The sequence below is a fragment of the Chinchilla lanigera genome, unplaced genomic scaffold (genome assembly GCF_000276665.1).
Source record: "Chinchilla lanigera isolate Chin_1 unplaced genomic scaffold, ChiLan1.0 scaffold00082, whole genome shotgun sequence".
NCBI lineage: Eukaryota > Metazoa > Chordata > Mammalia > Rodentia > Chinchillidae > Chinchilla > Chinchilla lanigera.
Window position 1 is genome coordinate 1269153 of NW_004955483.1, and position 27460 is coordinate 1296612.

General features: G+C 36.9%; 1 protein-coding gene across 4 annotated transcripts; it reads left to right on the top strand.

The window, feature by feature from the left end:
- Slc17a1 (solute carrier family 17 (organic anion transporter), member 1) lies at positions 1-27177 on the top strand. 4 transcript variants are annotated; one of them, XM_005403339.1, is made up of 13 exons: positions 1-120; positions 3169-3242; positions 11201-11367; positions 12667-12900; positions 12984-13071; positions 13431-13517; positions 16734-16852; positions 16955-17119; positions 18146-18278; positions 18370-18517; positions 24086-24176; positions 25527-25663; positions 26375-27177. In XM_005403339.1, the coding sequence occupies exons 2-12, from the start codon at positions 3215-3217 to the stop codon at positions 25659-25661; spliced, it is 1395 nt and encodes a 464-aa protein (XP_005403396.1). In that variant the 5' UTR covers positions 1-120; positions 3169-3214; the 3' UTR covers positions 25662-25663; positions 26375-27177. The 4 variants fall into 4 exon arrangements, with proteins under 4 accessions (XP_005403396.1, XP_005403398.1, XP_013359211.1 ...); XM_005403341.2 differs by lacking the exon at positions 12667-12900; XM_013503757.1 differs by lacking the exons at positions 1-120; positions 3169-3242 and adding an exon at positions 10548-10584.
- Positions 27178-27460: the final 283 nt, after the last annotated feature.

Genomic DNA, 27460 nt, shown 5'->3' on the forward strand with positions numbered 1-27460 from the left:
AAAGTATTTGGTATGGGACATAACCAGAAAATGCTAGCAAATTCAGAAAATTCAGCATTATATAAAGTTGAGTGAAAATTTCTTCAATAGAGAAGGAATCCCTCTTCTGTACTGAATCAGGTTAGTGTTCTTCCTCTTATATGATGCCCTCTAAGTGATGTCAATTACTAATTAAATTTTCCAGACAGTGTTACGGGTCCTTCCCTGACAGAGATCTTCTTTAAAGTATTTAGTAATATGGAGAAATTTTGGAGAAAAATAATATGCTTGTCTTCTGAAGCTTTTCACAGGAAAGAAAAGGAACACATTTCAGGAAGGAGTGTGAATTGAACAGTTGTGAAGAAGGACATGAGAAAAAATGTGTGTTATATGATGCTGGCATTACATATGAGTGATGTGGAGTGTCTGTGGTATAGCATAACCATGCATGTGTCTGTGATGTATGTGACACACTGTGTATGGTGTGCATGTGAGTATTGTCTGTGTGGTTACATGATTCACACACACATTATTGCATAGGTATTATTGTGATGTTTGTATGTTTGGTTTGAGTGTGTGTATGTGTCAAACACACGCTATGTGTTTATACCATGTGGTGTGTATATATGTGTGATTTTCATTTTTGTGGTATGTATGGTATGTGGTATGCATGTGTGTGTGTGTGTGTGTGTGTGTGTGTGTGTATTGAAATAAGCAGCGGTCCCAAAAGAGGTTCCAATGTGTGATAATGGTGGTTGATAGATGATTCATTCAAAAATACTTTGCATTTTTTATTGGTTGATTTCTTGATGATAGCCATTCTTTCTGGGGTGAGATAAAATCTCAGTGTTGTTTTAATTTGCATTTTTCAATTGACCAATGATGTTGAACATTTTTTCATATATTTATTTGCCATTTGTATTTCTTCATCTGAGAAGTGTGTATTCATCTCAGATGCCCATTTTGGATTGGGCCATTGAATTTGGGGGCCTGAGTTTTTTAATCCTTTAGATGTTCTAGATAGATAGAAGTCCTTTGTCTGAAAACTCAGTGATCAAATACTTTGTCTGAGGGACAGTTGACTGAAATTTTTTCCCAATTTATGAGTTTTCTTTTTATTCTGTTGGTGATTTCTTTTGATGTGCAAAAGCTTTTCAATAAGATGAGATCCAAGTCAATGATTCTTTGAAGTATTTCCCATGCAGTTTGGTTTTTGTTCATGAACTCTCTGCCTACCTCTATGTCTTCAATATTTCTACCTACTTACTCTTCTAGTAAATTTAGTGTTTCTGTTTTAATATTTACATCTTTGATCCATGTTGACTTTAGTTTAGTGCATGGTTATAGATATGAGTCTAGTTTTAGTCTCCATCATGTGGAAAGCCAATTTTTCCAGCACCATTTATTAAAGAGGCTATCTTTCTTCCAGTGAACATGTTGGGCCCCTTTTGCAAAGAGGCTAAGGTGGATGAGCATGTTTTTAGTTGTGTCTGCATCTTCTAATCTATTCCACTAATACTCAGGTCTGTTTTTAAAGGGAAGGTTAGCCTTCACCACTGCTGGTGGGGGACAGGTGAAACCACTGTAGAAATCAGTGTGGAGATGCTTCACAAAATTAGGATTAGAGGTCCCACTTAACCCAGCTATTCCCTTTCTGGGTATTTTTCCAGAAAAAAACTGAAAATATCATACCACAGCAATAAATGTGCCCCCATGTTTATAGCAGCACAATTTGTCATAGCTAAATCTTGGAAGCAACCCAAATGCCCATCATCAGAGAAATGGATTTAAAAGATGTGGTATTTTTATACACTGGAGTATTACTCAGCTATTAAAAAGATAAACTTGAGACTTTTATTGATAAATGGATGCAACTAGTGACCATATTCATAAGTCAAATAAATTAGACCTGTATGTACAAACGTCATTTTGTCTCCCTAGTGTAAGAACAAGAAGGAGTAAATAAAACCCAAAATGTACAATAGATCTTGTGAAAGGGAAATAAATTGCTCAAAGGGAAGGGACAACGGAGATGAAGGAAAGTACAAAAGAAAGAAATAAGGAAGGGAATATATACAATGATAGTTGTGATAATTGTACTGCTGACATCTAATGGTTTATTAAAAGGAATAGTTAATGTTTAAATTTTTTTCTTGAGCAATTTTACATGCTCCTATGTGGTAATCTGAACAACTAATTTGAAGACAACAATATGTAACATAACAACCATTATTGAATTCCTATCATCTTGTTTAGTAAAGCTCTATATTGTTTCTACTTGTTATTACTTTTCATCCTCTTTAATGGTTTGATCAATCTTGCATTCTTACATTTGATAATCTGAGCAACTTCACTGAAAATAACAATATGTAATATAACAACCATTGTTAATCTTTGTTATTTTGTTTTGAAATCCTGTATCATTTTTATTGTTTTCATATTGTTTTGGTTTTGTCCTTGTTGTTGATATTTTTAAAAAGTACTTCACAAACCCAGTTGCAAGACTTGGGTGTCTTTCACGTACCTGGTGTCACATAAACTGAGGAGGCCAGATCTTGGGGTCTAGGCTGATCAATCTATGTGGCACTGGAAACTGATTGTAAGGGGCTGTCTCCATTCTGATTCCTTCTCCTTGATGATCTTCCTACTAGTAGGAACCCAATATTCAGACTTGAGGGTACCAGCTGTTTCTTTTAGAGAACTGAGACTCCACATGGGGTCTTTCAGGGCTATGGAGAATTATTTACCTATCTTCAAGAGGGGAAAGGTAATCTCACAGCTTAGTAAGAGACAGGCAGAGAGAATTTGTTTTACCTTTACTTATTCCTTTTCCAACATTCTTTGTTTCTCCTTGAACATACAAATTTCTCATCAACAGCAATCTCCACCCACCTGAAGAGAGGGTAAAGTCTGCTGGCAATACGTTCCCTGTTTGTGTAAGAAAGTCTTCAGTTTTCTTTCCTTACTGAGGGGTATTTTTACTGGACATAGAATTTTGTGTAGGCATTTGTTTGCTGTCTATAGGTTTCAAGTTTTCTGTATATTTTTAATTAACAAAAAAGCTCATTAAAAAAGAAGCCCATAATGAAGAAGATGCTGGAACAGAGTGCCTTTCAGAGCAGAACTACAGGGGCACTGGTCTGTTTCTTCCCTGAGTTGTGTTGATTTCCATGTGTTTTTTATCCACAGTGAATGGAGAACAAGCTCTTCGGTAGAAGAGAAGCAGCATCCAAAAATGGAGAACCAGCTCCCTCCTAAGAAAGGTAACATTCTATTCTTCCTATTACTTACAGATTTTCTCCTTCTTAAATATAACTCCACAGATCCTACGAAGAAAATTCTTTAGTGGAAACCCACTGAGAGTCTGAGAAATGTTTCAGGAAAGTGGTGAAAGAAAATTTCTGAAAATCTTTAAATAAAAAATTCCATACACCCTTACTGTTGACAATTTAAGCTACTATTTCTGCTCTTGTACACTTGCTATCTTATTGCTTGGTGCAGAATATCAGGAAAGGGTACATTGATTTTGTTCCATCCTCAAGGAGAAGCAACTAAATCTGTGAAAGGAAGTAAGGCAAGATGGATGTTTTTGAACCTGCATCTTTGGTTATCAGTAATTGGATGTTTAGTCAATATATTCTGAGAGAACCTAAACAGGGTGGGATCAGGACAGTAGAGATTTACTACTATTTTACTAAGACTTTTGTCTATATTATGCTAGACAAAATCACAGAAGGGGAGGAGATAGACAGTGAATTATACAATTCCTTTGTTAATATAAAGGCTAGCAGTCTATTCAATTTTATATTTATTGTTGCACCATTTTACATTTTTAATTTCTCTTTCATATGTTCAAGTTTATATGTCTTTTATTTCTATGTACATCACTAACACCTGTCTTATGCTTAGCATTTTCTTCCTTTTAGATCTTTGCTTTTGTTTATTTGTTCCAAGATTTCAAGGGTTTGAGTTCCCAATCCTCTGATAAATGTGTTTAGAGTTATACATTGTGGTTAGGACTTCATGAGTTTGACGTGCAGTATTCTTACTATTACTTAGTCCTAAGCAACTTAGAGTCCCCTTGTAGTCTCCTTTTTGACTCAAGATTTATTTAGACATTAATTGTTTTCCTGAAGAAACAAAGAGGAGAAATGAGCAAAACTTGAAAGGGCAACCCTGGAGGAGGATGGACCCTTCTCTGCCATGTCCTGCACAGCTCTCGAAGTTCACAGGGTGAAGACAGTGAGAGGATAGAGACAAAAAGGACAAGATTCAGAATACCGAAAACTGAGGCCAGATGAAGCCCCCACTCTGCTGATGGAGAAGAAGTAAGGAAGGAAGAAAGAAGAGGAGGAGAAGGGGAAGGGGAAGGAGAAGAAGGAGGAGAAAAAGAAGGAGAAGGAAGAGAAGGAGTGAGAAGGAGGAAGAAGGAGGGAGGGAGGGGCCCACCAGTGGCTGTTTCCCATGAGGCTATGGAAATTACTGGGGCTTCTCATCAATGAACAAGGACAGGATAATTGTCCAGGCAGCTGCTTCCTTATTCATCAACTGGAGTGAGTCATGTCCAATAGTTGCTCCATACCCTAAGGGATTTTTGTTTAATTAGCTTAATAACTTTTGATGATTTATGAAAACCCAATCACAACATTGAACACACTATTTTGAACAATGAGAGACTCTCAAATCATAATATATAAACAACGATATACATTACACTTACACAACAAATTTTAGCATTATTTTGACTAGCTGGCAACCCAAGTGGAAGCATATCAGACAAATGCTTCAAAAATCCAAAAATGCAAAAAAAAGGAAAGAAAAGAAGAAAAAGAAAAAAATTATTGAGCTCAAACAAAAACAGCTGAGAAACAGACAAACAGCTACATGGAAAATCAGTTTACAATATCATAGTGCACTCAAATATATTTGTTGGCCAAATTAAATTCTAATAACTCTTTTATAATTTTGGAAGTTTGTCATTATTAATATACTAGTCAGAATTTTTTGTAGGTCAATTGGCAGATGTCTCATAAGAAAATTTGGAAGGAACAAAATCTTTTATCTATAATCAGTATATAATTTTGAATTTTATTTTGTCTTCAGTATATTGGCAATTTTCATGTCTCTTTCTTTCACATAGCCTCCACCTCAGTTGTCTCCATACACTCTGTCACCTACTCAGAACTTCTTTACCCAAATTTTGGTTACCATCTCCTGGGCATCCTGAGTCAATTTCTTTAATTTACCCCAGCCAGGTCTAGCCCCATCTTTGTCTATCAGCCATAGAGCAGTTTCTGAGGTATTACTGCCACAAGACTAAGCATTAGCTTCTTGAGAGATGGAACTTATGCCTTCTCCAGGTCTGGGTCAATGAAGCAGCTGGACAGCATGGTGTCACATCCAGATAGTCTTTTCAGTGTTTTCTGGAAAAACAAAAGCACACTCTTTACCAAAAGTGAGTAGTGGGCTGGATCTCTTCCAATTTCCAGTAGGAAGATCTTTCCAAAGGACCCTTTCCAGCCCCTTTTGCTTTACCTGATTTATTGTCTCTCTGCTGCAGTAGTCCTATCCATAGTAGTATTTAAAAATTAATAGTATACAGTGCCAAGTGAAGTCTATTATGAGGTGTGAATTTTGTAGGGAAGGATTTCCTCTTTTGTTTTTGTGTTTGAATTTTGAGTATATGGTGAGCACATTCATTGAGGATTATAAAGAGTACCTATGGTAAGGGAAATGTGAAAAGGTTTACAAAACATTTGGAGAAAGCATTCATATAAGCTGTGCCTTAAGTGCCTTAAGTGTCTGAAGTGCCCATGGGCAGCTAAGGGTACTAAAAGCATCCAGGCAATGAGCAATGTCATGTTTAGCCACTTCAACAGTGTGGGCAGAAGCAAAAATAAATCCTGAGGAAGTATCCACTGAAATATGCACCCAGGGTAAAGAGCCAAGTCAGGAATGTGAGTAATATCCATTTGCCAGAGATGATTGGGGTGTAACCTTCAGGAATTAACTCCCATAGTGAGTGAGAGAAGATGTTATGCATGAAGAACATTGTTTAACAATTTGCCAAGCTTGTTCCTGAGTTAAAAGGAATTGTTTGGGCAAGGCAGAAGCATTTTGATAGAAGGTGGCATGGGAGGCAGAAACCTGTTAAATGGCATCTGAGGGAGTAACAATGACAGTGGACAGCAATCTATCTATTGCAGTGTTTCCCTCAGTGAGACACCCCAGCAACTGGGAATAAGAACAAAAATGATCAATCAAACAGGAAATGTGCCATGACCAAATGACAAATTGGAGAGTGTGAAATAAATGGAAAAGATCTTTTTGGCCAATGTGTATAGTGGTAGTTTTAATGTGGTGCATCACACCACAAACAAAAGTACTGAAAAGAGGTTAATGGGAGTGGATCTTCCATTTGAGTGCCCAGGGCTCCCACTTTCTGCTCCTGCCTCTGGCTGAGGCTCTCATTCCACCACACTAGAGCTGTAGGTGAGCTCCCCTGGCTGTAGAGGCAGCTCATTAGCCTGAGGGGAGGACTGCTGTCACTTGGCTTCACCATCCAACACTGACACTTCCACTTCAGTGGTAGTGACTGGGAGGGGGTGAGCGCCCACCTCAGTGCCACGGATGGGCTCCATCTTTAGGGACATCTTTGCCAGTGCCACCCTCCCTGGGAGACTTTGCCATTACCACCCCTGTAGCCATGGCTGCAGTTAGTTCCCTGGCTGTTCTCCAGTTTGGGCTGTTGTGGCTCCCGTGGCTCCAAGCCAAGCGTGGGGTGAAAGGGGCCATAGGTGTAGCTGGCAGGCAGGCATAGGTGGCTGGGGCATCCTAGCTGAGATCACCTAGGGCTTGAGCTCGGGGTCCTCTCTCAGATAGGCCCATGCTCCTCCCTCCTGTGGTGCTGTGCTGCAGTGAGCTGGCTACATGGACAGCCTGATCCATGCACACATAAAAATATTTCCCTTCCACAATAAATAATTCCCCAGACTTAAACATGCTTTAGCTATTTCTTTTTTGTCGCTTGCAGTTCCTTCCTCTTCTGATTGAGTAAAGCTAGGGGGTTTAAACTCTGGAGAGGCTGTTGTTCCACCATTTTGTTTCTGCTCCAGGCTTAATTTTAAAATAGTGCTCTGAGCCAAATCCTCTGTGGTCATCTAAATAATTGCATGACCATCAAGACACTCCCTGAACCAGGTTTACAAAAAAAGTAAGTACAAGAATCAATAATAGAATGAGGGTTTGTGTATACATCTGCTGTTCTTCAGAATCTGCTTGCCTCATGTTCAACACCTGGTAAAATCAATATACCTCTCTCCCTTTTGTTTCTTGTGAGCCTGTTTTGCTCTTTTGCCTCTAATGAACTGTTTTTCTCTTTGGCCCTAGTGAGCCCATTTTTCTCTTTGGCTTCTCTGGAGCCTATTTTTCTCTTTGGTTTTTCTGGAGTCTATTTTTTCTGTGTGCACACAGCTAGAGATCTCCTTTTATCTGCTATCTGATGCATTTCCCTGTCCCCTGGGTCCCTGATCAGGTGCCTATTCTGGTGAACAATGGATGTTTGACATAGAACTCTAAGATGTCCCTAAGATTTCTGGCCCTTGATGTATTCTTGGGTAGATCCATGAGCACAGAAGGTGCTGCCAAAAGCCACAGGACTGACCTCCAAACAAAAATCAAACATTTTGTGCCACAAGTTAGAGGCGGTAAATTCTAATGTTGTATAGCAAGGTAGGGTAACTATAGTTCACAATAATGTAACACATATTTGATGAATAACTGGAAGACAGGAGCTCAAAGGCTGTAAACACAAAGTAATGATAAGGAGATGAAAATGATCACTGTGCATTGTACACATGTGTGGAAATATCACACAGTAGCTCATAAATATGAATAGTTACTATAAGTTAAACAATTTCTAAAGATGTTTGTGTAAATGAAAGTGCCCACCACCATATACACACCACATGTATATACTGGTCAGAGCTCTCCAAAGGATCTGAACCAATAGAACATGTACGAGCATCAAAAGGGACTGATTAGACTGGCTTATCTGATCAAGGTTGAGTAGTCCCCCCATGGTTTATTGCAACCCCGGGAGCTGGGGAAGCTGGAAGCTGTACTGTCTAAGAAGCTGGAAGCCTCTAAACAAGAAGAGCACATGACACAGCCCCCAGTCTGAGGCTGAAGGCCTGGAAGGCTCCTGCAGAGTTGTAGCTGCAAGGCTGCATTTAAAGGGTAAAGAATGTGGAGCGTGATGTGCACTTGTAGCAGCAACAGCGAAAGCTCTTCCTGTTCAAGTAGGGTCAAAGTATGTAGTCATGAGCTTCCCTCATCTCTCACCTGTCATACCATCTGGTCCCCAGCCTACTGGATCTTCCCAGACTCACCCAGAAGCACGCTTTATCAATTTTTCTAGGCACCAATCTATCCAGTCAAGCTGACAACCAAGATCATTCTTCACAATAACATGTGTTGAATTATATTGTACTCCATAAATATGTACAATTAAAATAATGATATTTAGCTGAGCATCAACATTTTTAGGAATCAGTGACCCCTTTTCCCCTTCCTTTTCCTCCTCTTGGAATTGTAATGTTTGTAGCTTTCTCTCATTCCTGCTTCCATAGTTATATGGTGAAAGTGTTAGGGTTGTATAACTAGTCACTTCAGTTTCACAAGTCCATACATAAAATGGTGTCACATGTTGCTTTACTCCTAACAGGCTTATCTAGACTTGATTTAGAGGAAGAGATTTTTAGATATTGCACTGAGCTTTTGGTGAGGTTTTGGGATTGAGGTGATATTGTAATAAGATGAGGGTTTTGGGGACCTTGGAATGGCTTGAATGTGTTCTGCACATGGAGTTAACATAACTCTCCAGAGACCAGAGGATAGAATGAGATAGGCAGAATTCTAAGACCACTCCCCCACAAGATTCCTGGATGCTAGTGCAGCACATACAACATCTTCCAGTTATTTAGGCAAACACTAAACTAGGTGCCATGTGACAGAGTATTCCAGAAGTCTCTATTATCCCAATTCAGTTATTTTAAATGGGGACATAACCCAAGCAAGACTGAACTAACTATGAACCCTTTAAATCTGAGTCTAAAGGTCAGTGATGGAACAGTAAGAAAGATTCAAAAAGTGTGAGGGATTATATATTATATTATATTATATTATATTATATTATATTATATTCAACAACATAAGGGGGATTCTTACTGTTGACTCTGGAGATGGAAGAGCCATGTAGACTAATTTTACCTGTTTTTGAACTTCATAAAAACTGATTGCTGTAGGAGACAGTCACTGGTGCCCAACTTTATCAGCCAAGTATCTTTGTTCAGATTCATTGATTGCCAAATATATAAATAGTTCTTTCTTTTTCAAAAAATTTGTATTACTACTGCACATATTTGCAGTACATAATGCTCACACTCCTTGAGAAGAGTTGGTGCATGTACCGAACATGTCTAAATTCCTTTTGCATCCCCTTATCTCTCCTCTCCTTCCCCTTCCTTCATCTCTTATCCCCTTTTCTTTGAGAAAGAGCTATCTCCCTCCTTCCTATTATCTAGTCTTTATTTTCCTCTTTATTTATATTTTGGGTTCCTAATATAAAAGAAATCATGTGATATTTAAGCTTGTGCATCTCATTCATTATTTGATTTTAGTATTATAGTCTCTCAAAGTACATCCACTTCTCTACAAATAATTCAAGTTTATCTTTATATAGGGCAGAGTAGTACGCCTTTGTGTAGAAATACATTTTCTTTATCCTTTCACCTGTTAATGAACATATAGGCTGCTTCCAAGATGTAGCTAATATGAATTGTGCTGCTGTACACATGGGTATGCATGTGTCACTGTAATATTATCATACTATTTTTAACTCTTTGGGGAAGCTACCTAGAAGGGGAATGGCTGGATTGAATAGAATTTCTAGTTTTAATTTTTAGAGGAATAGCCATACTAATTTCCATAGTGGTTATACTAGTTTACACTCCCATCAACAGTAGAGAAGTGGTTGTTGTTTTTTTTTTTCCCACACCATTAATAGCACTTTTTATTATTAGATTTCTTGATGCTGGCCATTTTTTCTGAGTAAGATGGAATCTCAGTGCTATTTTAATTTTAATGCTGAGGGTTATGTTTTGGATTAATATACCACAATATGCTCATTCTTTCCAACCATTTTGCTATTTTGAATAAAGCAGTTATGAACATTTCTGTGCAAGTGTTTTTTGCAAATTTTTGGTAAAATATAGTTCATTGAAGCAGACATTATTTTCTCCATTAAATTACGCTAATATATATATTCAAAAATACTTAATGATAGAAGAGTATGTTTCTGGTCTCCCTACTTTCTTCTGATGAATCTGCCTGGCTTTTCTCCCAATACTGAACTGATTATTTTTGCTTGATCCTACTCAGTAAGTAATTACATTTTTCTCAATGCCATTTGTCTCTACATAGTGAACATATGAGTTTCTCAACCAGAATATTCCTTTTTTTTTTTTTTTTAAAGGAGAATACAAATTCAAAAAACATTGGAAATGATACAGAATTTCAAAACAAGATGATAGGAAATCAGCAATGGTTGGTATATTGCATATTGTTACCTTCAAAGTAGTTGTTCAGATTACCAGCTATAGGCATGCAAAATTGATCAAAAAAATTAAGCATTAACTGTTCCTTCCAATAAACCAATAGAAATTAGTAATATAATTATCTTACCTGTCTTGTGCATATATTTTTTTCACATCCTTCTTTCTTTCTTTTCTCCTTTCCCTCATCCCAGTTGTTCCTTCCTTCTGAGCACATTCTTTTCCTTAACCAGAATATGCTTATAAATTTGGAAAATATGCCAGTTTCTTTGAAAGGAGATGTCTTTGTTGTTATTAAAGGAACTTTCTTCCAACGATAGTCCGAGGTATTTATTAAGGGTCTCTTTTACACAGACATGAGCTAATCTATTTGGCAGAATGGCTTAATTTTCTGGGACATTTTATTTGGAATTGTATTTTAAAGTGACTGGGATTATCTTTGTGTCAGTCACACATCTTCTTATATGCTAATTTCTCAGACACCATTAGTACAATAAGATTTTAATTTAATATCTAGGGTTCTGGACTTCTGCCTGGCCCTTTCTGAAGTTAAGGTGTATTTGTATCTCAGTTGAATTAATAATTGAAATTTCTGTGCTACTCCCCAGTGCCAGGCTTCTGTTCCCTTCGCTATGGTGTGTCCCTGCTTCTGCACTTCTGCAACGGGGCAATCATGACACAGCGTGTGTGCCTGAGCCTCACGATGGTGGTGATGGTGAATGACACATGGGGTCTGACCAATGTCTCTTCAAGGGAGAATCCGGGCAACATAATGGTATGTCAGAAACATTGCCCATAGCCATATTTTCAAAAATCCTACTGTGCTAATTTGTGTAGAGCTTAAATATTATTGATAGAACAATAATAATGAGGAAGATGCTACTGTCAGGCTGGTGGGTTATTCCCTCAACCCAGGAAGAATTACAAGGCAGAAAGTCAACAGAGGACTGAGAGAAAGTATTTATTATAGAATGAAAGCAGAAAGCAGCCTCTATTGTAAAGTTAAAGCAAAAAACTTCTGATTCATGAACCTGAGAGGGGATCCAAAGAGGTTACCAAAAGAACTCTTGGTCTAGGGGCTTCTATACACAAAAATGACTACGTCTCAGCCAAGTTGAGATCAACCTAAGGAGTTATAAACAGTAAAATCTGACCTTGAAGGATGCCTAAAGGGATTATGCATCATTAATTGTAACTTCTCTAAAATTGGCAGAACAAACAGAACAAAGACACTCATTAAAGAGGTATGGACAGTTTATTCCTGGGCAAGAAAATCTCACCAATCCAACGAGGACTTTGTTTGCTGCCTCTGGTGCCCCAGCATTGGCCATCATGTCCTTCTCTGAACCATTCTGACTCCCTGTCTGGCTTGGCTTTTCCCTGGCTTCCTGTGGAACTGTTTTTGCCATAATCCTCCCCACACTCCTCCTTCTTCACAGCCCAACTTCATTCTGAGAAATCTTCTCACTTTCCCACAGGCCCTCCTTGTCCTCATAAATATCATGTTTTACAGAAACTCATTACTTAGATTACTGTTGGGTGCTTCTTATTAGGTTAGGAAAATGACACCCCAACCTCAGAAAATGAAACCTAAGCCCAGTCACAACTGTTGAAGGCTTGCGGTTCATTCTTCTCACATCTCTTTTTAGCTCCCTGTTTCATTCCCCCCAAGTATGTTCTCCCTCTGAAGAAAGGGTGTGGTTCTTTTGCTCTCTCCCTGTTTTAAAGCAGAAGCTCAAGTCTTGATCTACCTTGCCAGCAATGTGCTAAATAAGCATGTCTTGTGATTAAGTACACCTCCATATTTAGGTGTATTGAAATCTGAAACACTTCTTTATTGAAATCCAAAACACTTTTAGTGTCAAACATTTTGGATAAGAGATATTCAATCTGTAATTGAAGACCTCAATGATAAAATGTAAATATGTATATAAAATAACATAAGGGAATATGTGTGACCCTTTAACAAAAAGTATTAGGGACAGGAAGCTACTTTTCATGACTGAGCAAGAAGATCATACTTCCCAGATCTCTAGATATTACATGGGTCTACAGTATGTGTCTTTTCTTTCAGAACCCTGTCTATAATTGGAGCCCTGCTATACAAGGGATCATCTTAAGTTCCATCTTCTATGGCATAGTTATTGTCCAAATTCCTATTGGATACTTATCCGGAATATACTCTATAAAGAACATGGTTGCCTGTGGATTATTCCTCAGCTCTGTTCTCACTCTGTGCATCCCACCAGCTGCTCAGGTTGGAGAAACTTTGGTCATTGTGTGTCGAATAGTCCAGGGAATGGCCCAGGTATTATGCTACATAGAAACTGAACAAGATTTAAATTCACACTAAGCATCAGGGATTACATGTCTGGATCTTTCTTATTTTAGGGAACAATAGCAACAGCCCAGCATCACATATGGGTCCGGTGGGCTCCTCCTTTGGAACGAGGGCGACTCACCTCTATAAGTGTCTCAGGTAGGGACTTAGTACCTAGAATGTTTGAATTCTATTGTCATCTTATTGTATCCTGTTCTTCCCTATGGCCATAAGAAACATGTGTTTTGAAATGTTGAGGGCTTTGCAAACCATCAGTTCCAGCTTTCTTGCTTTAAAAAGAAGGAAATTATTTAGAAAAAAGTCACTTTATCCCAAACAACAAAAAAAGGCTAGAAAAACAAAACTTTATTACTTTCTTCTGATAAGTGTTAAGTCAGTGCTAAGCTGTGCAATTTATTTCACAAGACATTGTTCATTGCTACAGTGAAGTTACCTCCTCTCTACTTTCAGATGTCTGCATTAATTTCATAGCGATGCGTTTTGTCCCTTCTGCTTAGGGGTTATGCTGGGACCCTTCATTGTCCTGCTTGTGACTGGATTGATCTGTGATCTTCTGGGCTGGCCTTTGGTCTTCTATATTTTTGGTGAGTCTTTTTCTATAAATTCCCACTTATGATTCAGAACTTAAGAAGAAAAAATTAATAAAAATCTAACAATGTAATAATTTATATCAAGTTAGTATTTAAATCACAAATTCCACTGAGAGAGAGAAAAGTCAACCTTCATGAAGTTCTTATTACAAACCAGGTGTCATGCTTAGAACTATACATGTATTTTGTACCTAACTTTTACAACTCTGTAATGTGGAGGTTGTTGTATCACATATCTTATATGAAACTCTTTAGGAAAGGGGTAATCAGAATAATCAACTTTTCAGATTTTTGAGAGATCATTGTCTTGATTACTTTTCTCTCATTGCAGGGACAAAATACCTGACACCCAAAATTAAGGAAGGAAAGGTTTATTTAGCTCACAGTTTGTGGAGGTTTCATTCCCTAATCAGCTGGCTCCAAGGTAGGGTGGCATGTCACAGGGGCATCAGTTCAAGGTGGCAGAAGACACAAAAGCAACAAGAGGAAAAGTGGGGTGAAGCAAATCTCTTTTTCTTCTTTGTATTGTATGCCGGCTATCTGCCCACACAATCTCTGTGCCCTCCTGTTTCACAAACTCTAGATATATACAAAGTGAGGACCCTGATCACCTGCTGAGTCACTAAGTTAAGCTTCTAAACTTCTCAATTCTCAAGTTGACACAATGTGTCAATCATTACAGTCATATTTTAAGTATATATTTATACTTAATCATGATCTTGGCCCTGCTTTATGATAAAACACATTAATTTCTGAAGTCAAAAATAAATTTTGTACAAATTGGAGCACACAAAAACCATAAAGAATTGGAGTTGCCAAATGAGTTATAAAACCACTTTTGGCTTTAACATCTTGGTTTGAGATATGTTGAAGGGACAGTGAATGACTGTGATTATGTCCATTTGTTAGGTGAGGACATTTATAGAGGCTATGTCCATTGCCCAAAATCATATTTAAGGTAAATTCAGGATTTATTTACAAAGTGATTGTTTAAAAAATGGGTACAAGATGTAGTTAATTACAGGGATAGAGCAGTAACGCAAGGGGAGTGATACTGAAGCTAGTCCCATCCCCACGCTCAGAGGCAAAGGAGGGAGTAGTTACCATTGTCCATTAGGAGGGAATCTGGTAGAGCAGACTGCCTCAGTAGAACACATGATTTTTTCATTAAAGAAATAAAAACACATAGAAAGAGGTAATTTTAGGAATGAGATATTTAGGGCTTGAAACAACACCATAATCCCACTAATTCTCTCCCTCTCATCGCTACCCAGGCTTTCTGTTGGCTAAATCAAACAGAAAGGCAGGGCATGGAGCCTGTTGATGTTTATTAAAGCAGCCATTTATGGCCAAATCAGGGTGTACAGGTATGGTGAGTGGACCTAGAAGAACACATAGAGAATATACACCTCATACAAAGAACAAAAGGCAGAGCCATAATGTGCAAATACATCCATCACTGTTAATCACCACTTTGGTCTTCAGTAATAACAGGTAGTCAGTGTAGAGATGAGACACATACACCGTGTCTTAAAAGGGGTTGAAAGAACTGGGACTCTCTCTCCTGGAGAAAAGAAAATTTGCTCTTCAAGAGAAATTCAGAATTGTTTGGCATTATAAAACTAAGCTACATCTGCAGAAATTACTGGGACAAAAGGCTTTAGTCTTGTGTAAGACAAGTTTTTCAATAGTTAATTGCTGATCAAATTGGGTGGATGACCCTCAACATTCACATTCTATTCCTACTTCAGCATAATGTACAGCAACATATCGCTGGTGTAGACACTGTTTTAAAGAACAAGACAATGTCTGTTCTGTCATTAAGGAGTTCATAAGTGCTGAAGTGGAATATGATAGGCTTAGGTAAAAATTTTTGGTACTTACCCTTTTTGTTGCACTATATCTTCCATTATCTGCAGTTTGGTGTCTATCATTAATTTTGAGAAATTCTCAATAATTATTGCTTCAAGTGGTACTTCTGTTCCTGTCTTTTTTCTTATGTTATTTCCCTTACATACATATTAAACCATTGGTAGTCTTGTAATTGTTCCATAGTTCTTGGATATTCTGTTCTGGTTCACGCTTCTGTTTTAGCAATTCAGTTTTGAAACTTTCTATTACTGTTCTTCAAGTTCACTGATTCTTTTTCAGTCATGTCCAGTCTTCACTTCTGTTAGGATGCCTTTGGTTCCTCTCATTTCCTTCTGATCTTGATAAGCTCCCAGACCACTCTTTCTTGTCTCAGTCTCACTGACTATGCCCTCCCTGCCCTGGACTTCATACTTCTAGCCATTCCTTCTCTGTTTGTGTTCCTGATTCTCGCTCCTTTCCTTACCACTCTAACCTCTACCTTACTTCAAGCTCTACCCCATCCTCATCCTCCAGGATGTATTCCTCAACTAGATAATACAGTTTCGGTGTGGGGTCACTTACTGCTTACTAACCATGTGTCTCTGGGCAAATAATCTGATCTTTCCGAGTTTTCTCATTGTGCAAAAGAGATAATTATATAAATTTTTTGAAGGTAAAATAAGACAACATCTCTTCCTCATCTACTTGAAAGTCACCTTGATGAAGGCAAGGATTTTTGTCTGTTTTATTTACTGCTCCGCCTTCAGGATCTAACATAGTACATGGTAGATATTATTGTGTTTTAACAATATTTGTCAGATGAATGAATGCATTTTGGGAAGACTAAATGGTAAGCACTATATACTCTACCTTAATAGAAGATTCCCCATCATTAAGTTATTAGTATGAAAAAATTCAAAAACAAGAATTTTACATTTATAGGATTTGGATAATCCCTGAAGCCTCGATGGTATCTCAAGAGTACAGCTAAGGCTGAGCCCTCAAACTGGGTAACTGTCAAGCTCTGAGCAGGCTTAGATCTCCCCTACTCTGGTGATGCAACACATTCCAAATCTGAAAAGATAAGAAGCTAAAGACAGAACGGCCCAGCCCAGTGGACAAAAGCAGAGGCTAGCTGATTAGGAGAAGCCAGAGGGCTTACCACTATCGCTGTAAAATCTTTTTGGTAAGAAAACAGCTCTGGATACAAGGAGGACTGTCCAAAGTATGAGCTTTGTTGCAAAGTTTCAACAAACAGGGGACATCTAGGTTCACAGAGTGATACAATGGAAAGTGTCATAGGTTAAAAGACCTTCTACAGACAGAAACTTCCAATTCTAACATGTCCTTCTTTGATAGGTGTTTATGGCTGTGTCCTATGTGTTTTCTGGTTCGTTCTGTTTTATGATGACCCAAAGGACCACCCATATATAAGCATCAGAGAGAAAGAATACATCCTATCATCCCTCGCCCAGCAGGTAAACCACAGTGCTCTGTATTGGCATCTCCCAGATTCTGATCCAAACAAAAGAAGTTCTAGCTTGTCGTCATCTGAGAATGACTAATCAATTATTTTTCAGGACAGCTCAAGTAGTGTGACAACTCTGCCCATCAAGGCTATGCTGCAGTCCCTCCCACTCTGGGCCATTTCCCTCTGTAATTTTGCTCTTCTCTGGACAAATAATTTTGTAGTTACATACACCCCAACATTTATCAACAGTGTACTTCATGTTGATGTAAAAGAGGTTAGTATATCACAAGTTCTTACTATAACTTTATGAAGGACTCTCTCTTTCTCTGTCTCTAATGACCCTGGTCTCAGCTCTTGCCTACCTCTCTATGGTGTTATCTATGGTGTTTATCTGGAGATGTATGGTTTCTGATTTCTGTGAAAAGTAGTCAGAATAAAAGCTAGTGGTATAAATATAGTGTCTGGCATCCCACCAACAATATGCCTGCAACCCATGTCACCACACCTCCCTTAACTCCCATCACTATGTGGTTGCCCTATACGTAACTAAAGATTCAACATCATTATTTCCTTTGGTGACTGGGGGCCTTCCTGAAAGTCACATGGCCAAATCCTGGCATCTTATCCAACACTCATCCATCTCTCTCCTGGAGTATGACAATGTATTTGGATACTGGATTTGGACATGGGCTATGACCCATGACTTGGGTCTTCTGTGACACCTTCATTGCTTATCTGACTTGAGAATCACTGATGCATGGAACCTCCTGTTATTTGATAAAATAATCAGAAAAGATTCTCTTAGAAATTCAATCTGGGCTTGCCACTTAAGGGTTGTGCATAATGAATCAGTGGCCTAGGCTAGTGCCAGCATAACAGTAAGATTCAATAACCCTTGTGAACTCAATCCTATCTTCCATGAAACCATGGAGTTGCTGCAAGGATTGACAGTAGCCAGTATAGAGTGGGCACCATACATATACTATAATTGTCATCATATTTATAATTTCCCCTGGGGCTACCACTTCCCATTCCAATACAGGTTTTTTCTACATTATATGGCAAATTCAGGGCCCATGATCCTAAAAGTAAAACTCAGACAGATTATGACAAATATTACTATTTTCCTCTTTATGTTGGATAATGTGGCCCCAGAAGTAATCCTAGTGCTGTATGCTGATGATTTTCTGCATGAAAGTACACATTTTAGATACTGAATTCCAAGGTAGCAATTACTGTATGTATCAGAGCTCCTGCATCCACCATACGGACTCTCAGAATAATGTCTCTCCCTCCACAGAATGGGCTTCTGTCCAGCCTGCCCTTTCTGCTTTCCTACATCATTGGTATCCTAGGAGGTTACATGGGAGACTTCCTCCTGTCCAGAAATATTCTCAGCACCATTTCTGTCCGGAAACTCTTCACTATACTAGGTATGGAGCTGCCAGGCATTCCAACACATGGTGGGTGCGTCCTCCCCATTTCCAGTGTGCACCTAACCATGTTGTCTGCATCCCTCCCCAGGAATGTTCCTGCCTGTAGTGTTCAATATGTGCATGCTCTACCTGAGTTTCAACTTTTATAGCGCCATTATCTTCCTGATACTTGCTCATTCAACATCCTCCTTTGTTTTAAGTGGAGTATTCATAAATGTCTTGGATATCGCCCCCAGGTAGAGTTTTCTTAAAATTCATGTATTTTTAATTAACAAATCAAAGTTGTATTTATTTATTGTGTACAATATGATGTTTAGAAATATTGATACATTGTGGGAAGGTTAAATGTACATATGTATACTTATCACTTTTGTGGTGAAAACCCTTAAAATCTACTCCCAACATAATTGTCAAGAATATAATGCCTGGCTAAGGATGATAATAATCATCAGGCTATACAACAGATCTCTTGAAGTTATTCTTCATCTCTGGCTGAAATTTTGTATCCTTTGATCGACACTCCCAGATTCTAGTATCCAACATTCTCTTCTCTATTTCTGTGAGTTCAACTTTTTTAGATATCAGATGGTTATGAGATTACATAGTATTTGTCTTTTTGTGTCTGACTTATTTTACTTAACATAATGGCCTCCAGGTGTTTCTGTATTGCCCAAAAGGATAGGATTTCCTTCTTTTTAAAGCTTGAGTGATATTTCACTGTGCATATATACCACACTTTCTTTATCCATTCACCCACTGATAGATACTTAAATTTTTTTCTATATCTTGTCCATTGTGAATAATGCCACAATAAACATAGGAATACGGATATCTCTTCAAAATACTGATTTTATTTCCTTTGGATATACACCCAGCAGCGAGAGTGCTCAATCATATGGTGGTTCTATTTTCAATGTTTCAAGAAACTTCCACACTGCTTTCTATAATGACCACACTAGTTTACATTCCCACCAACAATGTGCAACTCTTCCCTTTTCTTCATGTCCTCAAAGAGAGGCATCCTCAACACACTTCTCTCTTATCTTTGTGCTAATATCCTCTCTAGGGTGTGAGGTAATCTCTCATTGTATTTTTAATTTGCATTTCCCTGATAATTAACAAGGATGAGCATTTTTCATATGCCTGTTGTCCACTTGTATGCCTTCATTTGAAAAATGTCTGTTTGGGTCCTTTGCCCATTTCTAATAAATTTTTTGTATTCTTGATATTGAGTTGTTTGAGCTCCTTAAATATTTTGGGCATTAATCTCTTGTCAAATGTAGGGTTTGCAAGTATTTTTCTCCCCTGGCATAAATTCTGTCTTCATTCTATTGATTGTTTCCTTGACTGTCCAGAAGCTTTTTACTTTTATATAATTCTGCATGTCTACTTTTGCTTTTCCTGTATATTATTTTTGGTCATGTTCAAAAAATGATTTCCCAAACCAGTGTCACAGAAATTTTCTCCATTGCTTCCATTGACTGGCTTTGCAGTTTCAAGTCTTAAATAGTCTTTAAATTATTTTGGGTTAATTTTTCAATGTAGTATGAGATAAGGATAAACTTCTACTTTCTTCTTCACATGGATATTGATTTGCCCTAACACCACTTGTTAACCATTTCCCCCAGTTATTTCCTCAAGAATTTTATCAGAAGTCAACCCCTTATAAATATTTGGATTTATTTCTGGGATGTCTGATCAATGTGTTTTTCTGTCAGTACCTTCTGTATATGATTACTACACCTTTTACTCTATTCTGAAGACAAGTAGTGTGGTACCTCTAGCTTTGTTCTTTTGCTCAAGACTGCTTTGGATATTTGAGGTCCATTTTGACTTCATATGAATTTAGGGAGTGTTTTTCTATTTCTGTGAAAAATAGCATTATAATTTTGATAAGGTTTTCCTTGAATCTGTAGATCATGTCAGTCAGTATAGACATTTTAATGATATTAATTCACCCTTTTCATGAACATGAGATATTTTCCCATTTATTTGTCTTCTTTGGTTTCTTTCATCAGTGTTTCATAGTTTATAATGTCTTTTGTCTCTTAAATTTATTCATAAGTACTTTCTACAGCTCTTACAAGTGGGATTGTTATATTGTTTTTTGCTTCAGATAGTGTGTTGGGAGCAGGTAGGCTTTTGAAAAATATCTTCTTACTTTGAATGCAAGATCTCAGAGCTTCTCAGATTATAACTATTTTGAAATTGATAGCCAGAAGGCCAAAATTTCTGAAGAAATATATGTCAGACATAAATATCAATTTATTATGCACCTAATGATTTTTGTACCTGTTATCTGTAAAGAAGTATAATTTAATAAGTACATATTTTAAAGGCAGCATGTTAGCTTTAGTATCACCATGGCTACTTAATTTAATAGATTATTTACCTTCTCTGTGCTCAGTTCCTCATCTATAAAATAGGAGCAACAAGGGAATGCTTTCCTCACAGAGTTATTAAAAGTATTAAAGAAACTAATGTATGACAAATACTTAGAGTAATACTTGACATACAGAAAACACTGTATTGCAGTTAGCTACTCCACTACTATTATTGTAGGCACATTCACAAATGATTAACCTTATCAAGGTCCATTATGTTATAATCTTCCCATGACCATGGAAGGATAGTAAAACATAAAGGGGGCTTATTAAAAATTAAATAAAAAGAAATTGTGCATGACACATATACAAAGGAACATATACTAAATTAGGACATGTTTTAAGATTATGTCTTTCTAAGGACCATAAGCAAATGATCTCATGGTCATGGTGACCAAATATGAAAAGAACAAATTTTAGTGCATTCAAATAAATCACAAAAATGTATATATTAGGAGTATCTGTGCCCATCATGACTGAATTTGACACAGAGAATGTTGAGAGAAAGAAGCCAATACCAGAGGAAAATCACCTCCAACACAAGTCCATTCTCATAAACTACAAACAGGTAAATCAAGTGCTACTGGTGGAAGCAGCACAGATAGGTCTTTAAGAAGTTGCAGTCAAAAATATTACAGTGGAAGTCATGTGTATCTGAGAGATGCACTTATTACTAGTGAGTGCTGAAATGCAGAAAAATTCAAAATACTACAAATTTTCATTTATTATTTTCATATAATAAAAGACATGATCTTTTAGTTATAATCTAGAAGCTATTAAACAAAAATATAAACAATGCAGATTTTTTTTCCTTTCAGATAATGGAAAATGGATATTGCTAAAAAATACAACCAAAAATGTCTTTAACCAAAATTTTTAATAATTGACTTTGCCAAAATGTTTTTTGCCTTTCTGAGACAGGGTTGCACTAAGCAGTTTAGGCTGATCTTGAACTCACTTTGTAGACCATACTGGCCTCAGACTTGCAGAAATCCTCCTGCCTCAGAGTTCTGAGTGCTGGGAGTACAGGTGTATGCCACCACTCCTGGTCTGCAAAATTTTTAACAGTCATCACAAACAATATTGCTATGTTAAAGCCACAGATACTTTCAACAACACTTGCAAAAATATTTTGATAAGCACCTCCTTTTGGATGAGAGCACCTAACACAGCTTTTGCCTTTTTTTTTGCTTGTCAGAGAAGCCACATGTGTGTTTTCACTAGAATTTTCTTCAGTTTGTATTTGAAATAGTAGTTTCAAAGGTAAAACATTCATGTGCACCTGTAGATTTCTCAGCACCTTTCATTTGTTCAAACATGGTGTTACAAGATTTCTAATGAATATTCTGTGCCTTATTTTCACATTGTTGTTCAACATATGGACTGGTTTTTTTTTTTTTTCTTTAGGGTATATGAGATAAAATTCTGCAATCGGAACCAAAAATAAATGTAACATTGACCTCCAAGACTCAGAAAAAAAAATCAACACTGACTTCAGAGGTCACAGTACATCTAGATACAATTTAACTATCAAATATTACACGCCTTTAACAAAAAACTAGTAGCTTATCCATTATGCTTTAATATTAGTCAGCACAAACACAACTACTCATGACCTTGAATCTACGCACCTGGTATATGTAAGAATATTTAAGAAAAGAGCTTTCTTGTGTCTCTCAGATCAACCACAACCTCCAAAATGCCACAGTATAAAGAAAAGAAGAAGTTGGGCATGGTGTCACAACGGTCATCCCAGTGATCTGAGAGGCTGAGGCAGAAGGATCATGAGTTTGAGCTCAGCATGGACAACCTATCAATTTAGTGAGATTTTATCTAAAATAAAAACTAGAAATTTGAGTATCTCACTCAGTGTGAAGGTCCTGAGTTCAATCCCCAACATCACTAGATTAGATAGATAGATAGATACAATAGAAAGATGATAGCAGATAGACAGACACACATATTCTTTTTGTGGAGGTGAAAAACACTCATAATGAGGTCTTCTTTAGGGCTTCATTTTAAAATTGTTGTCTATTTTCTGCCTGCTATCATTTGAACACTTTTTTCATGTCTTTGGTATAATTAGATTATTCAAATTTTCTACTTCTCAAGTAATTAATTTTTCTGTACTCAGACAAGTCATCTTAAATTTCAACTATATGAGTATACCTTTGTATCTGTTATTATCCTTATTCTTGTCATCATTATTACTATTTTACAAGAACACCAATGCAAGTTTTAATTTAACAGGGCCTGTGGATCAGCACAGGGGTTCAGTACACAGGAGGGGCTCTCCTAGACCAAAACCCAAGAGATGGCTGAGGAATGCTGCTTATATAGCAGCTTTCATGCCCTGTGACAGTGAAAAAAAAAAAAAATAAGCCCTTCTAAATTTGTTTTTACACTCTCTTTTACTTAAAATCTTTTTGTGATTTCTTTCTTGATAACACTTCATTAAATGTATATCCTTTTTTAGTTTTCAAAAATCTTGTTCTTAATTTTATGACATCTACTTCCTTTGAATTTCATTACTATCTGTTTTAAACCATTTTTATCATGCTTAAATTGTTTGTCCAGCCTTGATTCCGGAATTCGATGCCCAGTTCATTTATTGTCACTTTTTCTTAAATAATTAAAAGCAAATACAAATACAGGTTTTTCCCTAAACATCTTAGCAATGTATTAGTTAGTGAACAAAGCTAAGCTGCCGTAACAAGGAGACTACAAAACAAAAGTGTGAGGTACAACAGAAGTTTATTTCTCTCCTAGGCAACAAGCTGGGGTAGAGGGAAGATTTTGCTCTTCTCAGCATGAGGTTCATGTCTCAATTAGAAACCAGCTCTGCTCCCCCAAAGTTCTCCTTTGTTCAAGTCTGATGGAAATGGCCCCTTTGTATCTGCTACTCCCTTGGCTTTCCTGCTTTGTCAGCTCTCTTCCTGCTAAAGTTGGCTTGACTGTTAAGGATTAGCCAATCATATTGCTTGTAAATAGACTTCTCATTACCTGGCCTAGGTATTGGGTACAGTTCCTGGGGTCACAGTTCTGGGACTACAGGTCTACTACCCAGAGAATTCTACTCTATTTTTATTAATCTAAAACCAATTCCCATTACCAATACATATCACCTTCAGAATTTCTCAGTTGTCTTTCTTTCTCGATTCTGTTGGTTTTCACCCGAATGTAGCCTCATTTTCTTAATATTTTTATATTCTTTGCTCTTAATATCAATCTTTCTGACTTCATAGTGCAACCAGAAAGTTGCTTTTATCAACATACGTTTTCTGTCATTTGGTGGAATTTGAGAAATAGGAATGATGACTTCATGAAATCAGTAATCTCCCTTAAATCTCACTTAATTAAGTTGGATTTTCCTGCAGCATTTGTCCTACTGTACATCTGCATATTCCTCTTCTTTTCTAGATATTATGGATTTCTTAGAGGAACTACATCTTTAATTGGAATGATAGGAGGCATACTTTCTTCAACTGTCAGTGGATTAATCCTTAATGAGGTAAGGAACAAACAGACATGTATATTTTTCTTTTATAATTTGTACAGAGTAAAAAGTGATATGTATGTGAAAACTTGTGAAGAAGATGCTAGCAAGAAATAAGTATGAGTTTTTAGGCCATATAAAAATAAATTTGGTTAAATCACTCATCCCTCCAAATCTATAGGTAATACAATTTCATTCTCATTGTATGTCAATTATGCTGAAAACTTAGAATGCTAATCATTGGAACAGAAGTGACTTTTCTCTTATAAGTCCCTCTGAAGCAAGCAGATGAAAAATGGGAAGTTGAGCAAGTGTCTCACAACTTCAGAGGGCCACCAGGACAATACCTAAGAGTTTAGAGTCTAGGTTAGGACAAGATGGGACTATATCCAGGAAATTCAACTGACTCAAAAATGAGCTGTACATTCACAGGATTCAAGAGTAGCTACAAAATTCCTGCAGTAAATATTATGCATGTTTGGGCAATTGGAGAAATTTTCTTTTTGAGTTGGGAAATAGGAAAAAGATGCAACTATCACTGTTTATGTTAAACTTTGCACTATGTCTTACCTAGTGAGATAAAGCACAAGTATATGAATATATGAGTGTAAAAAGAAATAGATTTAATATTTTTAATGGGATGTAGTCAAAGGTACTCAGAAGACTTCATATGTTAAAAGACTAAAAATTGTAGAATGTTTTCCAATCATTCTGAATGATCTGAAAATTCCATGCAATTCCAATGAAAATTCTAAGTTATTTTTGTGGAAAGAGAAGAGGTCTTTATACAACTGACGTGTGTTCACTAAAAGCCGAGAATAACCAAAAGGCTGTCAGGGAACAAAAGCTGGGATGTTGGCTCTCAGTGGTATAAGAACACCCCCCTGGGAAATAGGAATGAATATGAGAGTACTAAATCTTAAAGCAATAATTAAGATACATGGAAATATGTTAAATTTGCCAATAAGTATATAAAATCATGTGTTCTTTCTCTACCTACCTAGTAATGTTATATCACATGCATATGTGATATAACATTATATTGTTTACATAACATACTTTTAGAAATGCACAAAGCTTTGAAGTAATATGTCAGAATAGAAATAGATGAATCAGTTAATTAGGCTCTACAAGAAACTGATGTATTAAACTTAACATCTGGTGAAAATGGAATATATTGTAGTAAGATAAAACAATTACTTTTGTAGAGTGAAATAATGATTCCTTTGGTTACTTCTGAGTCTTTTTCCATGTTTAAGTGACTTGCATTGAGTTTATATTATTTTTGATACTATAAATTTAAATGCTACAAAACACAGAAACAATATCATTAATTGACAACTTTTTTGCATTTTTACCTTTCAGGATCCAGAAACTTCTTGGTATAAAATCTACTTCTTGATGTCATCCATTAGTGTGATAACTCTAATTTTCTACCTTATATTTGCTAAAGCAGAAATTCAGGATTGGGCTAAAGAAATCCAAGACACCCGACTTTGAAGGTGAGAAGTGATCAAGTTAAGAACAGTTTTTGGAACTGTGAATGCAGAAAGAGAGGTTAAAGATGAAAGGCATCATAGAGAACAGGTGCCAGTTTAGGGGAGAAAAGAGGATCAGCTACATTAAATCTGAAACTATTAGACATCAGCACAGAAATGAAGGCCACCCAGGGGACATACTGCTCAGGAACTGAGAGGTGATGTCAGGGCTAGAGATACAAATTTGGGAGCCTGGGTTTCTCTAAATTTAGCAGGTGAGAAAGAGAAGAAGTTTGCAAGGGAGAATGGGGAAAGCCTTCATTCAAGGGGGATAGTAGTTGGCAAATGTGTCTTGAGAAGAAGTGAAAAGTACAGGAGTGAGTACCATTAGCAAGTGCTTGAAGGGGTGAAATTATACAAGGATTAAAATTTTAGTAGTGGGTAAAGCAAGAAATACCTTCAAGTAATCCTGAAAATGGTTTTCAAATGACTGATGGAGACAAAGTGTCCATGAGAGTGAGTACAGTGGAATTTGATACTGTGTGTTTCATCTATGAACTCTATTGGTGGTCAATAAATAGCAGGGGAAATGTCTCCTTATCAGCTAATGCAGGCAGAAGCACTGATAGATGTGGAATTTTATACATGATAAGTATTTTATACATGATGAGTGATATTTTATACATGCATTTAATGTATTTTGATCAAAATAATGCCCCCATTACTTTTCCACAGAATTAAAGGATCATTCCAGGTGTTGAATGGCAATCGCTGTTAAGCTCACAGAAAGAAAGGCATGAAGACACTGTGTGCCTCCTCAGGAGCCATGCACTACCGCCTTGTTAAGAAAATGAGCCAAATCTGATCAAGCGTCTAGAAACAGCCATGTTAACTAGGTACTGAGAACAGAGAATACATTAAAATGCAAGGATGTCGTCAAAATCAGGGAGATTTTATAGGTCAAAAGACTCAGATCTTTAACAAATAAATTGTAAAGAATGGAAGAGGACTCTCAAGATTAAAAAAACTTTAAAAACATCAAATTTTTTAAACTATGGGAGATTTTATAGGTCAAAAGACTCAGATCTTTAACAAATAAATTATAAAGAATGGAAGAGGACTCTCAAGATTAAAAAAACTTTAAAAACATCAAATTTTTTAAACTATATTTTCATTGGAGCATATTAATTTCACAAAATATTGGATTTCAAAGTGATATTTTATACATGCATTTAGTGTATTTTGATCAAAATAATGCCCCCATTACTTTTCCTTACCCCCACCCCCTCATCCCTTTCCTCTTGCCTAATAAGTTTTCATGCTGCTTTCATATCATTTTTTCTCTATTTAGATTCCACATATTAGGGAAAACATGAGATCTTGTTTTTCTGACTGTGGCTTATTCCACTTAACATAATTTTCTCCAGTTTCACCCACTTTCCTTCAAATGACATAATTCTGTTCTTCTTCATGGCTGAATAGTACTCCACTGTGTATATATGCCACATTGTCTTTTTTTGTTTGTTTGTTTTTCTCCAGTACCAGGAACCGAACTCATGACCTTGCACTTGCCAGGTAGGCACTTTTGTAGCTGAGCTAAATCCCCAGCCCTATGCCACATTGTCTTTATCCATTCACACTGATGAGCACAAAGGCTGGTGCTACATCTTGACTATATGAGTTGTGCTACAATGAACATGTGATGATATACATATGTCATGATATACATGTGGGTGATAAATGTATAGAGACATAGAGAAGAGATTATTATAAACATCAGGCTAGTCTTTACTTTGGGGGGAAGGAAAGGACCACATGGAA